The following is a 17,132-nucleotide window of genomic DNA, read 5'->3' as shown; positions in this document are numbered from 1 at the left end:
GTCAACTACAATCAACTACACCTAAATGTAGCGTTGGAGCAGCTGTTGGAGCAGTGCAGAGACAAAAGAGACCACCATCTGACCAATTTGAAACCAGTATTTAATTTGATGGCTCCTGTATAGCGATGCAGAAAACAATGACGACTCATGAATACAAGCTTCTCTCTCTGGGACGCACCGGCGATGGCATGGAATTTGGAGTTGAAAAAAATGAATTGTAAAGGGGCTGACTGGCAATTCATATGGTGTCACTGATGATTAACAAGGTGTTGAGTGTGCCACTGTTCGGGCGCTTTGGGAGACCCCGAGGGGCCCAAAGTGTCAAATCAGTCGCAGCTAAAGCCTTGCTGTTGGGCATAGTTCCAACCCTGGACCTCGACTCTGTTTCCGATTAGAAGGAACGGCTGCTTCCAAAAGCCCAGTGGTCACACTGAAATGGGGCATAGCTCATCACAATAACAAAAGTGCATGAGCGAGGAAGAGCTAAAAAAGAAGAAAGGCCCTGTAGTGGGAGAGACTAGACTGCTGAGGCAACAGTGCCCTCTGTCATCGCTGGTGCAACGGATGCTAACACCAGTAACCTGCTGTACATGGATGAATGCATACAAACAGTCAAAGCTCAGGTTTGACTGTCATTGTTAAGGCCGAGCCATCCAGCTCTTTGTTCACAGTTTAAAGACGAAAAGTGCTTTGTAGTAAATGTCTGACAACTAATCAACCTGTTGCTGAATTCAGTTTTCATGACCCACTTGATGCAATGCAATGTAAGAGTTTTGTAAAATTTAAACCACAGAAAAGGCCACTCTGAATAGTGTTAGTGTGTCTCTGCTGACCTGCTGTCAGGAGAGAAATAGCTAATTACTTCCATAGGAACCATGTCTCAGCAGAAATTCCTCTCTTGCTGATTACTTTCAGAGCTTTGCTTCCCAAAGGCCATGCTAACAATACATGTCTGAGACATGATCCGCGTCTCAATAGAAATGCTTCACAAATAACAAATAAGAACCTGGGGAATTTCTCGAAGTTCAAGCTTCAGTAAGCATCACATCAGAGAAGGGAGACTCAGTGGCTTTAATTCTGTGTGAGATGTTCCTCCGAAACAATCTTCTGCCCCATAATGTTCCCAGGCTGATGGAAAAGCACGGACACAGACTCACCTTGGTAGAAAAACTTGTTTGATACAGCTACAAAAAACAAAGATGCACAGACGGGCATTTTGTGACTGGTGAAACTGCACAGGAAAGGCCAGAGCACACACTTGGTGACACTGCCAAGGAGCAGCACACAAAACTACAGAAAAACTAATATATACTATAAATAATAAGAGTCACAATTTCTTTGATGTTTGGTTTTTATGTGACAGAAACAAAACAACCACAATAATGTTAGTTACAGAGGGAAATATTTAATTTATGACTCTACACTTTCTCCAACAACCTGAATTTGAGCTGATCTATTATTCTCTTGACGTAATTTCAGCTCTGCCACTTCCTGTCGCCTTCCTCCCATCAATGCACTGCTCCCATCTCTTTTTAAACCTCGACTTTCCTCTGATAGTCTCTTGATCTCTCCTTTGGCACATCAATGCTTTTCCTCTCAACTCTCCCTTCTCCACTTTTCCTATACAATCATTTGACATTTCCTCTCCTGCTATTACTACTCTGCCTCACCAAGCTTCCCCTCCCCTCATCCCACCCCCCTTCCTTCTCACCTCTCTTCCTATTGGACACTGAGCCAAATCCCTGCCTGGCCGCAGGGCTCATTTCCTGTTTGTTTTGGCACAGGGGGGAACTTGTCCAGAGAGACCAACTGCTTGGTCGCTGCCAGCTGTGAGCACTTGGCACAGCCTGGCATTCGGAGTCAGGTTACACCTCCGGAGACCAAGTGAGGCACCTACATGCACGTGTGCGAAGTACACACAATACACAGTCACACCAGTGCTGCCATCTGCCCTCTACAACTATGGGCCACAAGGTAATATGATGTAAGATGATAAACGAGCTAGTTTAGCCTGATGTAATTCACAAAGCGTGTGTGTGCGCTGAGCATGGGAGTGCGTGTGCCTGTACAGACGGCAACTGGCAATAAAAAAAAAACCCATCCTGTTTGACAACATTCTGTTGGTTCAGATTAATCACAAGCCAAGCTGAGTTGCAGACCACCAATGAGAAACACAGCACACAATTAATTTAAATAAGATTTTATCATCCAAAGCTCATAAACTCACATGGATGGTGCAGTCATTACTTATCTTTTACAGCAGCAGTTAAGGTAAAAATCTATTGAATCTACTGACTTACAATTTGGGCGCTGAAACCAAACATGTCCCCATCCACTTTCCACCCTCTGAACAGCATGCAAGTGACACTTAAAAATGCGGCACACTTTAGATGCTAGTGAGACATGTAATACTTCCACCTCCTCACACCTCTGACAAACCCCCCACCTCACCCACCCCACCTCTCACTCTGGCTGCATCTACCAAAAAATGTGATTTCTCCACTGTGGCACAATTAGTAAGATAACGCCACTGTTAATGAGAGCTGAATATTTCCAGAGAGGTGGCATTCATACTGTTGGATAATTAAGAAAAGAGTCAACCTGTCAAGCCTGGTGTCACCGAGACACTGAACCCCCCCACCACACACACACACACACCCAAGCACACTAGCATGCATATACAAATATGCAGAATCACAGGAGATATGAGTGCAATGAGACCAGAATAATAGTGTGCAAAGCACAATGTGAAGATATGTAAATAGGGAGCTGGAGGTGATGAAAGGCAGGAGTAAAAGAGTGTACAAGAGTGTGTGAGAGAGAGAGAGAGAACAGTTGGAGGTGAAAGAAGGAAATAATCTTAGCACTATTTTGAAGGAAAAATTTTGATTACATGACTTTTCTAAAGTCTGCTTTTGTTTCCAAAAAGCTAATTTGCTATGTTTGTCTTCACAGTACATCACTAAAGATTACTCACTGCAACCTCTGAACTTCAGCCTCATCAGCAAACTCTTTAGGCTATAAAATCCACAAAAATCACTCCAACAATGTCCTCATATCCCACTATCTGCACTGTAAGCCATGTGTCCATACATCAAACAGCAGGCCCCACAGCTGCTGGCAAGATAACAAGAGTCTTTGCTATCAAGTCTCAACTAATATCATATCTGCCTATGTGCAGACACATAATGATCCACATGCCCTGAGGCAAGATGGTGTCTTGTATGAAGAAACTTTAAGTCTTTAATGTTGAGTAAGGCCAACGCATTAGCTGTAGCTACCACTGCCAATATCTGTGTTCACAATACAAATCCTTCTCATCACCACTCTTGTACTTGCCTGTGGCACATTTGTATAGCACAGATGTGTGTGAAAATGTGTGATTCAACATGTGCACAGCTGGCAACATGCTCCACAGTTGTGTAACCATGGCAATGTCAGAGAGATGCAACACTGCTGGGATGAGAGTTGTTCCTGTATTTCTCTGCAGTGATAACATACAGGAGAAGGAGATGGCAACGGCCATCAATAGTACAAATCTTAGCTGGAGCAACAGGATGCCTGCTGCTAGATCTTAAAATTTATAACCACACGAAGAGCAATCGGCTTGAGCTTGTCTGTTTTTGTTTTGTTCCTTTATATTTTTCAGTTAATAGGCTGGTCTCCCAATTCGATTCCATTTTTAATAACAAAGTCCAGAATTAATTTATAGATTTGATTCAATTCATGATGATACCTACATCAAACAAATATTGAATCAAAAAGTGAGCAACACTGTTGTTTTCTTGAATATGAAATTATGAATGGTTAACATTAAAGACTCAATTGTAAACATTTTCTGGTTAAAACCTTTGTAAATTAGTGACATAAAATACAGGACGTAATGGTTTCATCTAGTAGAGAAATAATCATTCAATGCAGCAATGCTATAGTGTAACAAAAGCACTGTAAGTCCCTCATTATGTCACATAGGACAGAGAAATAGCTATCAAGAAGACAGACAGAAGACCTTTGGGATGAATTAGAGCGAAGACTGCAAGCCAGGCCTTCTCGTCCAACATCAGTGTCTGACCTTACAAATGCACTTCTGGAAGAATGGTCAAAGATTCCCATAAACACACTCCTAAACCTGGTGGAAAGCCTTCCCAGAAGAGTTGTAGCTGTTATAGCTGCAAAGGGTGGGCCGACGTCATATTAAACCCTATGGATTAAGAATGGGGTGTCACTTAAGTTCATATGGGTCAAAAGGCAGGTGAGCGAATACTTTTGACAATATAGTGTAGCATCGATCAGTGGTGGACAGTTTTGTTAACTTATGTGAGCGAAATCATCAGCTCAACATCAGTAAAACAAAGGAACTGGTGGTGGACTTCAGGAAGTCCGGGACTCCTGTAAATCCTCTCTCCATACAGGGAGAGGGGGTGGAAGTAGTTTCGGAGTACTAATACCTGGGTGTTCTCCTGGACAATAAACTGGACTGGTCAGTTAAAGCAGTATCAATATACAAGAAAACAGAAAATGGTGTATTTTCTAAAGAAAACTAAGGTCCTTCAACGTCTGCAGCACCATGCTGGAGATGTTTTATGCAGTAGCCAGTAGCCAGCTCCATCTTCTATTCCGTGATTTGAAGGTGGCAGACAGTAACAGACTGGACAAGCTGATAAGGAGGGCTGGTTCTGTTCTGGAGGAGGAGCTGGACCCTCTGCATGTTGTGGGTGAGGGGAGAATGTTGTCCACACTCCTCTAAATCCTGGACAATCCCCCCCCTTCCACCCACTCCTCTGCGTGCTGGCTGCACAGAGAAGCACTTTCAGCCAGAGACTGATCACAGTCAAGTGCTCCACAGAACAACACAGGAGATCCTTTCTCCCAGTGGCTAATAAACTGTTCAACTCATCCACCTTCTGTAAAAAGGAGGGGGACTGAATAGACAAAATAGTCGACATGGACAAATAGTATTGTATTTATTTCATTTATTATTTTTGTTTTCTTTATTTTTATTACTCTCTGTGGGTTTTTTCTTACTTATTGATCAGTAGTTTGTACTTGTACTTGTCTATTGTCTTGATTTGGTGGAAGTTTTTCCCTCTTGTTTCTTCTCTACTTTTCTCGTGGAAAGCAGCTGTAACAAAGCAACACAATTTCCCTACAGGATCAATCAAAACTATGTGTAACTTCAATCTTTTAACTACATCTTTAGTACTTTTTCCAGATTATGTAACATGATGTCCACTACAATTATAATCAGAGTAGAGTAATAATAGGCAGGTTTTTTGTGTGGGTTTTTAGGATTAAACTGGTCTAAAAGTGCAGGCGCCAAGCAGTTAAAGCTTAGAATTCAATCACTTGATAATAGTCACTTTAAATAGACTAGCTTACAAACACACAAAAACATTTTCTAATCACATAGGATGTCCACTCCATTCAAGGTATAGTAAAACTGCCTTCCTAGTGAGAGCTGAGAGAAATCTCCCGAGATGTAAGTGAAGGATCAGTCCATTAAGTCATTAGTGTGTGTAATGTACAGAGTTAGTTAGAAAAAAGAAAAACATCAGGGGAACAGTAATAAGTATAGACAGCAGCAGAAACCACACAAGTAGTTGACATGCAGAGTGGTGAGAGAGACTGTGCAGTGCTATGTACATATGTTCACACACTTTATCAAATCTTTTTTACGTATCCCAAAAGTGTATATGTCTGTGTCTTTGTGTGCTTACAATACGTGCATGTATGCGCACATGGTCGTGATGCAACCCAAACCACCACACACCAGCAGTGCAGCAGCACTGTAAGATGACTGTTTCAATTGCCTCCAATTGCATCAGGTCAAGCAGAACGCATCTCGCTGGTGACAGTATGATAAAACAGATTTTTTTTTTCTCCCACCCCCCAATCATACGCCTGACAGAGAGTACGAGAAATAGAGACTTGGAGAGCTCTTAAGCTTCTCGGTGAGGAGAGCTTCAATTTATGGCTTTTTATAGTCAAGTAATTAACTTAATCTAAAAATATGCAATAACCCCTGTGATTATTCACAGAAGATAAATCATTTTTTGACAGAACTATTTCTCTGGATCATTTCAGAGTTCTATTGCTTTTAATCAGGAGTAGTGAGAGGATCTGTGGTTAAACACGGAAATAGGATCAAGCCAGATGTGGATGCAAGCACAGCTACTGCTTTTCAGTATATTTTTTAAATATCTTAATGTCAAAAAGTCACAATAGCCTGTGTAGTTTTTTTTTTCTTACATCATATGCCAAAACATATAAGGTTCACAACTTTTAACTAAAATTTTCAACTGCCACACATGAGTGCTGTCTGTGATAGCTTTTAAATTTTTGAAAATCAGGACCAGTGACACCACTTTGCCTTAAATGGCTTAAACACATCTCACTGACATAAAACCTAATCCCATCCTATTTACACTGTAAATAGTTGCACAGTGCACCTGTAGGATTTAAGCAGAGGGTCAGCTTCCACAGCAAAAATCTGAAATAAAAAAAAAATCAAATAAAAAAAAAAACAACGATTAAAATCTGCTACAATGAAAGATGGACGGGAGTTTTGTTATTCATTGATAGCTGAGTGCTGCAGCTCCAGAGCTGTTTATGTATTGGCGTGAGGTGGGATGGTAGACAGCTATCACAAAAACACAAGAAATGTCCCTAAATATATAAAAGGGATCCACTTTATTGATATATAGCATATGAGGTGTGTAGTCTATTTATCACAATAGAGTTTGTACGACAAACATTCTTTGTGTACTTTCAGAGCCCAGCTTGAGCCTGAAATCAGCTGTTCTGTCCAAGCAATGCATAATGTGACCTGCTAGGTCACCAGCATGGATAAGAATACAAGACACAATTTCAGGGAGCACCAAGTCTCTGTGATCATGTTTGCCACCATCTTTATTCGTGTTTGATCACTTCTTTGTCACCAGCATTGAGCCATGTCGTTACAATGCAAATACCCAGCAATATAAACTGAATGCAATCTACCTCCCCATAAAGAACATTTATGCTGATGTTGGGTTTGAGGTAAACTGGTGATCTTAAAAATGCACATGAGTAGGAAAGACACAGTACAATGACACCGAATCAAACTACATTTACATTAAACATGAGATACTAGGATACTGAGTCAGGGAAAAAGAAGGAGAAAATGAATGTAAAGTGTCAACCATCAAACATCCACAGGAGAGGAACATATTTCAAGGGAATGAAAGAGACATTTATACAGAGAAAAGTGGAGATTCAGACTGAGGGTCAAAACCACACGGCTGATTCAATTTTTGCCCGTCCAAATGCTATTACTTAACCCCGGCAACATGGTGCTTGCATTCTAAACCAAATAGAGGAGAGGAAAGGGAGACAAAGCTCCAGCCAGGAGAGCGACGAAGAGAGACGGCATCAAAGAAAATTAAAGAACAAATCTCAACTGTCTGGGGGAAAATAATGCTTACATTGAGTCATTAATCTCAACGAATGATTAAAGCAGGAGAAATTAGAGAAAGCTGAAGTAGATAAGGAACAAAGTAAAAAAGACAGCGCTCCTGCTGGATGTCAGCAGCTGTGCTTAGGCAATCACAAAGCAGCTCATTAGAGCTAATAACAGCCGTTAATCACAGACTTAGAATAGAAGTGGCCAGCAGTGGCCAGTCCATGTTGAGAAAGAAGCCAATATTAGTTAACCACCTACTGGCCAAGATCTGCTTTACAGATTGAGCAATCTATAATATAAATATATCGGTACTATACAAATACTAATAAATCACTATGAGAACAGTAAATACAACACCAAATAGGAATGAATCCGATGTTACGGACACCTGAAAATCCCCACTTTTTCTATGACCGCACATGTTGAGCCAATCATTATATAATGATTCAGTGCTGTGAGCCCCCGATGTGAGGGTGCAATTGCAATACAAATCAGCACAGCCCAGCACAGCACAGCACAGCGTGGCAGAACACACTGTGCCACGGCCAACGCTCCATGCCGGTGGACAAACAGCAGACATCCAACAGAGAATTCACTCTCAGTTCTGAGGTATTCAAAGTATGGTTGTATTCTGATATAAATTCTCCAATAACTAGCAACATTTAGGTTGTCCATCATAACCAGTTATTCTTCTATTTAATAATGGAGCCAGATTGGTTCTATTCATGTGTAGCAGTATCCGAGATCAGGGGAAGGTAGGAACTGCAGCATCCTTACTACACAAAAACATTTGTATATAAAATCTGCATTTTGTGTGATGAAATAAACCATAAACCAGATACCTTCTTCTTCTGTATAAAGGTAAATTCAGTAAATGACCAAAATGCACACTAAAGTTTTTTAGATTTGAGTGAAGCTCGCCCTTCTAATTAAGCAGAAAAATTCTGTCATTTCTGTTTTATTAGCATTCTTATTTATTGTAATTTAAAAATAACTAATAACTGAAGGGCTGTGCTAGGAGCAGCAGAGTACCAAATACACATTTGATGTACCTGCACATTCCTTGAGTACCATTATATGTTACTGTTACTTATCCTCCACTACCATTTAAAGTGAAACACTGTCCTTTTTACTCATTTTACAGCTTTGCATATTCACATTCCCACATGTCGACTAACTTTAATGTAGACTTGTACATTCAGTATATACATGAGATAAAGGTACTGAAATCGCATTTTTTAAGTATGTACTTGTACTTTACAGCTTTGACGTATGTAGTTTAACATATTAACAAGTTAAAGTATCATATCACTTAGAACATCACAAAGAATTTGAAGTAGTACTTGTACTACTTGTAGTGGAACACTTTTAGGGTACTTGCACTTTTACTAGAGTACTGAGTCCTTTGTGGCTTACTCCCTTCTCTAATTACAAAAAAGGTACACAAATAAATGATTATTTTTAAATTAGTATTGTGTCTGATGAAATAAACCATAAAATACAACATAGTATAAATGGATATAAATTAGCACAATTTGTATTAATGCTGTAAATATTATTATTTGATACATTCACAGCAAAAATGCACTACAATCACAGTGATACTATTAACTGTATAGCTACCAATTTCGTTCTCCAGCCTCAGTGTGTTACTATGCTGTGAATCTCTCCTTTTTCTCCGGTTTAACAGCATTTTTCTCAACCAGTATGTTTTTTACGGCCGTGCAGCTCAAACAAACTTTTTAAATACAACTTAAATGCTAAAGAGAAAAATAGGTGACATAAAGCTCTTACTTTCTAAAAGCTGACTATAAAAATTGCGTGTATAATTTACAAATGTGCCCTTGGCAGACACCAGTTGCTTTGCACAAGCAAGCGATAAAAAGCATATTGAAGTACACATTTCTCCGCATTTGTGAAACCTTAAAGTAGCTGCTTGAGAAAAAGTGTGTGTCTAGGGATCTGAGGAGTCTTTATGGTTTAAAAAGGTAGACTAAAACACACACACACACACACACACACACACACACACACCACCTTCCATAGCAGTGTTGGGACTTCCATCATACAGGCATATTGCTCTTCTCTCTCCTCATCCAATCCATCCCCTCTGGTTGGTTAGACACCTTATGTGTCTCTTTACCTCTGTTTGCCCCTTTTAAGTGATGTGAGTTGAGTAGTGTAAATGTCTAAGGTCTCTCTTTTCAAACCCCCTTTTCGTAGGAATTCACATCACCATTTGAAGATGAGGCTCTGCTTCTGTTGCAATAAAATGCCTTTAAAATTTTAAATATACTTAACCTAGACCACTTTGGGTTTGTCCTCCTACTCCCCTTTCTCAAGGGCTTCTGCTCACTAAGCACATTATCTTACTTCTACAAGGACGACAACACGTCTACAAAATGCTAAAAAGTACATTGTGATTTTTAGAAACTATTTGCACTTTTGTGTCTGTAGGAAAAAAAAACTAACTTTGTTAACTTATGTTGCTTTTAGCCACAAATACATTTTCTATTTCTGCTGTCTGGGACCAAGCAGGTAGTGTGAAGTAGACTTTTGAGCCTTTTCACTTAAAGCAACTGTCTGCTGAAGGTTACACTAATGGGAGCAGTGACAGTGAAGTAAAAATTAACAATGTGGGTCCAAAAACCAAACCAAAGAGGTTTTTAGACACTCATTGTTGTGTTTTATCTCTTTAAACAGAATAATCTGAAATGTGTTTGTCACTACATATAACATTCATTATATTCATTATGCAAATAGCCATTTGACCCATTGTTGTAAATGTAAATATATTGACAATGGCACCTTTAAGCTTTTTCATGTTATATATTCGTATAAAAGCAGCTGTCAGCACACTGTATGTGCTTCAAACGTGGTAAGCCTATAATGATACATCAGCATTGATGAGTTCACATAATAGTTTTTTAGAATAGAATCACCAGGTGGCGTTATCGTTGCCGCTGATCAGTTCATATAACACATGTGAATAGCACTGCTTTCAGACTCCCAGTAACTGTTGAATTCTTCCTAGCAGAGAAGCTGTTACTTGCCACTTTTTGCCTGCTAGGACAAGTACAGCCTTGGAACAGGGGGTTGTGACAGGGTACACCAGGCCATTCATCTCTTAGCAGATAGGAAGAAGGACTGCCTGGCTTGGCCGCTTCCTGACAGCATGGGGGCACTTACTCAGACGGTAATTTTCCCGTTTTTGAAAATCTTGTTTTCCTGCTCTGTTGTTTGTCCCTCTGTGTCATTCTCTATGCCCTCACTCTTACTCTTAAATCTGCCAAGAGACACCTCGGCTGTGGTTATTTTCTACTTCTTGTCTCCATTCTAGTTCTGCTTCTCTTTCACTTAAGGCAGTCAAACCTCTCTGGATTTTCAAATACACTGACTCATTTCTGCCCCTGTTTTTCTAACTTAATTCCTTGTTCTCGTCTTTCTTCACATTGGATCCATACTTGGAGATCGGCATGCAGATTGCATTATGGATCGCTGGCCAATCAATGGGTAACTCCGCATTAAAAAAAGAAGTGGACCTGCTTCTTCGCCCATCCTGGTCCATCATGGCCTTAATTGCATGACATTTGTTGTCAATTAATGGGACAGGTGCTATAGTGTGAAAAATAGGGAGAAGTCAAAAGCAAAGTAATGCCTCAATGTTGGAGAACACGCAAAAAACAAGAAAAAACCTGCTAGATTGCTTAAAAGTCCAAGTGGATACCCAACTTCTTTGATGGTATCTTTTTTCCATGGCATCAAAAGAGTTTATCAATAATCTACTAAAGGGAATTTTTCAATTTGGATTAACAGTCAAGTGTTAATGAACATTGGCGACAGAATAAAAAGAGGGAGAGCTGTGAAGACAAAGTGGTTGAGATGTCGAGCCATCGCTCTGCAATGCATTATCAAAAGGTAAATGGAGTTTATGGCACCTCAACAAGCACTGCAGTGCCAGACCAAGGCTGTTATGTGACTCAGAAAAAGAAGCCAGAGGAACAGAGCAAGAGAGCTAAAATGAAAAAGAGACTAAGAAAGTGACAGCTAAGAACTGCTGAATAAAAGACAGACATGTACACGAACATGACGGAACAAACCTATGCAGGGGCATCTTGTGGGAACCAGAGTGTAGGTGTAATGTGATATATGTTCCTAACCTATACTAATCGGTAGCTGGTGTTAGCGGGCTGCATATATAGACTACAATCTAAAGATGGTGAGCAATGTAGGTGGGAAAGGAAACTGATTTACATAAGAATCGCAATTCATATCTTCTAAGATTCTGAACTGCAAAAAAAAAAAAATAAGGGAAATGGCAGCGAAAAACAGTATTAAACAAGCCCCAGGGCTAAATTTTAGAGACGACAGTCTCTTTAGCTCCATGATTATCGGCTCTGCTATCGGTACTAGGGAAATTATGTTTATTATTGATGTGTAAGAGTCATCTTGCACATTAAGAAATGTATATATGATGCAATTTTGCTATTCCTAATCTAGTAGAGATCTCTTTGTGAGCTATTATGCAAGCGGTGGTGGCAGCTCTCTCATACACTGCAGGATTGTGCATTGCACACCCAGAAACAGAAGCTTGCTCTTAGTGACAGTTAGAAAAAAAACACATTTGATAAATTTGATTTTATTATTGTCATACTATGCATTATATTATATAAGAGCAAGGGTGGATAAAGCTCAATCAATAAGGCAGTCATCCACGGACCACAGGGTCAGTGGTTTGATCCCCAGTCGCGGATTTATGTCAAAGTGTCTCTGGGCAAGACACTGAACCCCCAACAGCCCAATCCCATTCCCAGCTGTGCAGTGCCGGTCTAAGCCAGGTAGAAATTGGGGAGGGTTGCGTCAGGAAGGGCATCCGGCGTAAAAACTGTACCAAATCAACATGCGGACACGCTGTGGCGACACTGAACTCACAGGATAAGCCAATTTATTAATTGATAAGCAATCAATTAATAAAACCTCTGCACACTCATGCAGCTTTTTCTGCTCCTGATAACTTTCATCACAAGCTGTTAGCTCAGTACAATCATTAAAAGAAAATAAATCAAAAAAAATCAAAAGAAGAATAGTGATAGACACAGACATAGAAAGAGGGACAAGTGAAGTTCCTCACATCCTCAGACATAGGCTGTCTGTCAAACTCAGCCATGGCTTTAAACCACTCAGACACAACAAACACTTATTTGGACCCAAGATCAGAAAATTAAATCTGAACATGAACACTGCGAGAAAGAAAACAGGATGTGCATTAGTTTAAGTAAAAAGGAAAACTAAGTTGCTCTTATCTTAATTTCTAAACACATTTTGGCTCTGGGGTTGGCTGCTTTGTAAATGAATTTAGCTCTGCAGGACGTAAGCCTATTGGCCTGTTTTGCTACAAGTTGATCTAAGCCACTTTCTCGCCTACTGTGCTTCTCATTTTGTTTTATAGCTTTTACTACACTACTGAATATGCCATAGTGTCATAAGCAGAACTATCAAGGCCCTCTACCAACAACAGTCAAGATTTTGTCTATAAAACCAGGCATCTGCAGAGGGGATGCACAAAAAAATAAGAAATACACATACTCAGTTAATGCTGTCTTTACTCATACTGTGCCATGGTAACGCCAGTAATGCTACCTTTCCATTCCTATACATATCTAAACGTAAGATTTGCTGTGATTCCTATGTTTGTCAGCTCAGGTAACCTGATATCATCCTGCTGTTTATGTAAATTGAAAAATTGGAATCAATTCCAGATCCCAGATGTTGAGGAACCTCTCTTCACTGTCTCACTATTTAGAGATTTCAAACCTGTTTGCTGCTTATTTTAATGTGTATTACTCAGTCAGTCAATCATTTATCAATGTTATATCTTTTTCTAATAATTATTAAGATTGTTTTATTACCTGACCCTATTTTGCTTTATTAGCTGTGGGAGAGTAAGGAAGGGGGAGTGCAGGGAAAAAAAGGAATGGATGGAATAACAAAAGGGACAGCTAGTGAGAGCAAGACACCACAACAGTATGAGTGAGTATATCTCACATTTCTTACCACTCCACAAAAGAAGCAGAATTAGGCCCACGTGATGAAAGAGCCAAACCTCTCTGCTTTGGCTCACTGTCTCTGTGTCAGAAAACAAGAGCCGCTAACAACAACACGGCGCATCAACATATTGTGTAAGATGCCAGCCAGGCACATTTGAAGATTTGTTGGCTGTGTATGATATTCAAAGCTCATCAGTGCATGGAGATGCAGGGGGAACAAAGTGCAGGGTGATGCTTTGAAGATCTGACATGACTCTGACTCGCCCACAGAGAAAGGAGAAACAAATGCAGAGAAAGGTACGAAAGACAGAAGTAGAAAATGACAGCATGAAGGAAAAGGCCCAGGAAACAAGACTCCAAAGAGCATCATAATAAAGGAAAAGAGTGGGCTAAAGTCTCTTCAAATGTCTTCTTCAACCAAAAGTTTAAATATCCCAAAATATTTACTTTACACTAAAAAAGGGACAAAGGACAGAAAAAAATCTTCACATTTTAGAGGTTAGACTGGAGAATGTTTTGTTCATTCCAAGCAGCTGCATGTTAGTTTTGGGGGAAAAAAAGGCGGGTCTACATCCATGGGTGTAGATCTATTTAAACACTGTCATTAATACGCTTTGTTATAAGTAAGACTGATCTGGATCTAATATCAGCCATTAATTTCCAAGCAGATAGTTTCCCAATGATGGAAATCTCATTTTCAAGATATGCACTAACCTCCTGCGCCACAGTCACCCCAAAACTCGTGTAGAATCTTTACTACAGAGAAGTGGAAATGTAGGACAGTTTAGGGGCTGTAGTCTGTAGTTTACATACTAAAAGAAGTAAAGAAATCAGTAAGTTACAATAAAAGTTTTAAAACAAACGCTCATTAGCTCAGAGAAAAGAGCTGTCGGCCAAAAGCAGAAAAGCACTGAAGTCGGAGACTCCAACCTTCCGCGTGCTTCGCAGCACTAGACTTGTGGGCCTTAATCGTATCTCTGTGACCACAGTCAGTCTGGAGTGCACAAAGTAGTCCTCAGAGCATTGTGGTTTCCACTTAGTTGCTTTTTTTAAAATGGCTTCAAAGAGAGGTTGACAGGCCAAAACACACTCAAAAAGAGAAAAGTAAATACGTTGCCACGTATGTGGGATGATAAAGAAGTTCACATTAGTGAGATAGCACATAGAAATGTCCACATTCAGCTGTGCTGTAGTGGATTGAACTGGGCATAAACCTGTTTTTTTTTTAATGTCATACATCTGTATCTGTGGCTCAGTTTATTCATTATCAGCAAAACTCTTCAGGAAAAAGAGGAAACCATAATAATTTACCTTATATTATGCTGAAGTGCAGTTAAAATGCCAGACTTTTAGGATCATAACATATGTTTGTATGTCACTGCTATCAACTATTTTTTTAAAAGCTCAGCTCAACGGTTCCGACAATTAAAATCTGAATGTCTTTTCTAACTGCTCTGCTATGTGTGTGCTTTGTATCTGACAGAGTCTGTTTATACTGTCAAAAGAAGCTAGTGTGAAAATGAAATGAAACATTCATCTGTCTTAATGTGGCATAACATAAAACGCACACAGCAGGAGGGCTCTGGAGAGTAGAGTGAGGAGTGCACGAACGAGCACATGCACGCCTACACATGGCGGGTGCTGTCTCACACATATACTGTCCATACGCACACGTCTAACCGTAAGTGTTAAACAGAATGCTTGGATAAACAGACCACATTAAAACAAACTGAGACTGAAGTGTGTATATAAATGAAAGGGGAACAGATTGATGGAAGAAAAAGAAATAGAACCGAGGGCACAGAGCTTTGCAAGGAGCTCAATGGGCAGAAAGTTGGGAAAAGAGAGACTCCAAGGGAGACGGGCCAGTGGTTGATTCCCTGGTAGCCCTTTTGCCCAAAGTCCAGTTCCTGGGCTGGTCTAGAGCCAGTGCCTGATTTTGAACCAGTTCTTTGAGTTTTGACAGTCAAAAGGATCAGCGCTCAGTTGGAAAAACTAATTCCAGAGTGGCACCAGCTCTTTGCTGGTCTAGAACCAAGAACCGCTCGGCTGCCTGGGCTGGAGGAAGGATTACTGTATTCAACGAGACCAAAGCTTTGTTGAAATGATAAACATCAGTTTATCACCTTGTCTGCTAAGGGACCACCCCCATGCTCCAGGAACCTTTTTGTGAAACCTTTAGATTCCTCCACCTGCAATATCACGTTCACTGTATGAACTGATCCTCACTTCTATAGTATATCTCACACACACACACACACACAATAAGGCAGTTGAAAGTCAGGGAAAAACACAAAGAGAGGGAAAGAGGGGGAGGTAACACTCACCTATGTACTCAAAGACGTAGACGACGAAGAACGGCGTGACCAGGTCGTTGATGCCTTGCACGTAGCCGCTGGCTGGGTGGCGGATGGCCCAAATAAACAGGATGCGTTCAAAGATCTTACACACAGAGACAAGGAATCAAAACAGTAGTTCGGTAAAAAAAAAAAAAAAACACACAGAATGCAATAAATCCCCATGTTAGAGAATCTAAAGTCAGAAAGTCCTTCATGTTAATGCCATTTTGTATTCTTGTTTTCCAAAGCATCAATTAACTTATGTCCCTCCAAAATTTTACACCAAGAAGCAAAACCATCATGCTCACTGATTTCTTAAACACTTATTTTAAGACATAATATGCCATTACATGAATTACAAGTTTGATCATAAAACAGTACATTTTAGAAAGTGAGTGAGGTGTGGAAACCAGAACAATTTAAGGCATGCAAAGCAGGTGAGGAGCAAATCAGTTGGCCTGGAACAACATTTCTTGCTACAGGAAGCTTACTAAAACTTAAAGAGTAGCTATAGATGTTTATTAGCTTATATTAAATAATTTGTGGGTCTCACGATGGTACGTTACGCAGACTGCAACAACTGATTGAACCACTGTGCCCTTCTGCCTCAATCAGTTCAGTTGTCATATAGAACACTTACTCCAACGTCTCCTCGTTTCCGGTTGCACTAATTTCAGTAAAGGTCAACTGTTGTTCAATCCATGAAAATGACCAATCCATAAACATCTATTAACTGCAACTCCAACAAAATCTTATTTTATATCACTGTTGCTTGTAGGTCACTGAAAACACTCACCACAGTGGTGAAGGAAGTTTGGCAGTGAAAAAGCCGAATGACACAGAAACCAGTGCACAGGCAAAATGCTCATAATGGTGTAGACCACTTGTCTTGCTTACAGCATAGGATGACCAATCCATAAACATCTATTAACTGCAACTCCAACATAATCTTATTTTATATCACTGTTGCTTGTAGGTCACTGAAAACACTCACCACAGTGGTGAAGGAAGTTTGGCAGTGAAAAAGCCGAATGACACAGAAACCAGTGCATAGGCAAAATGCTCATAATGGTGTAGACCACTTGTCTTGCTTACAGCATAGGCTCTGCATAGACATAATGCAGATACATTACATAACCCCAACTCTACTGCCCTTTGACTGCTGGTCATAGTAAAATATAAAAAGGCAATGCAATGTGCTAACAAATACGCAAGATAGAGTCATGTGCTAACTAAGGTGGGTTTGAAAATGCAGCATTTAAACTGCTTTAAAAAAAACTATTCAGCTTTACATACTGTATGTTT

General features: G+C 40.0%; 1 protein-coding gene across 4 annotated transcripts in view; it reads right to left on the bottom strand.

The window, feature by feature from the left end:
* The window catches only part of tbc1d22a (TBC1 domain family, member 22a), a 115,470-nt gene that overhangs the window by 60,839 nt on the left and 37,499 nt on the right, over positions 1 to 17,132 (bottom strand). For all 4 annotated transcript variants that reach the window (XM_067490321.1, XM_067490323.1, XM_067490320.1 and 1 more), the window contains exon 9: positions 15,816 to 15,930. In XM_067490321.1, the coding sequence (XP_067346422.1) occupies positions 15,816 to 15,930 (115 nt within the window). The remainder of the gene's footprint in view (positions 1 to 15,815; positions 15,931 to 17,132) is intronic.

Source organism: Channa argus, chromosome 21 (assembly GCF_033026475.1).
Source record: "Channa argus isolate prfri chromosome 21, Channa argus male v1.0, whole genome shotgun sequence".
NCBI lineage: Eukaryota > Metazoa > Chordata > Actinopteri > Anabantiformes > Channidae > Channa > Channa argus.
This window is presented reverse-complemented; position numbering and strand designations above follow the sequence as displayed.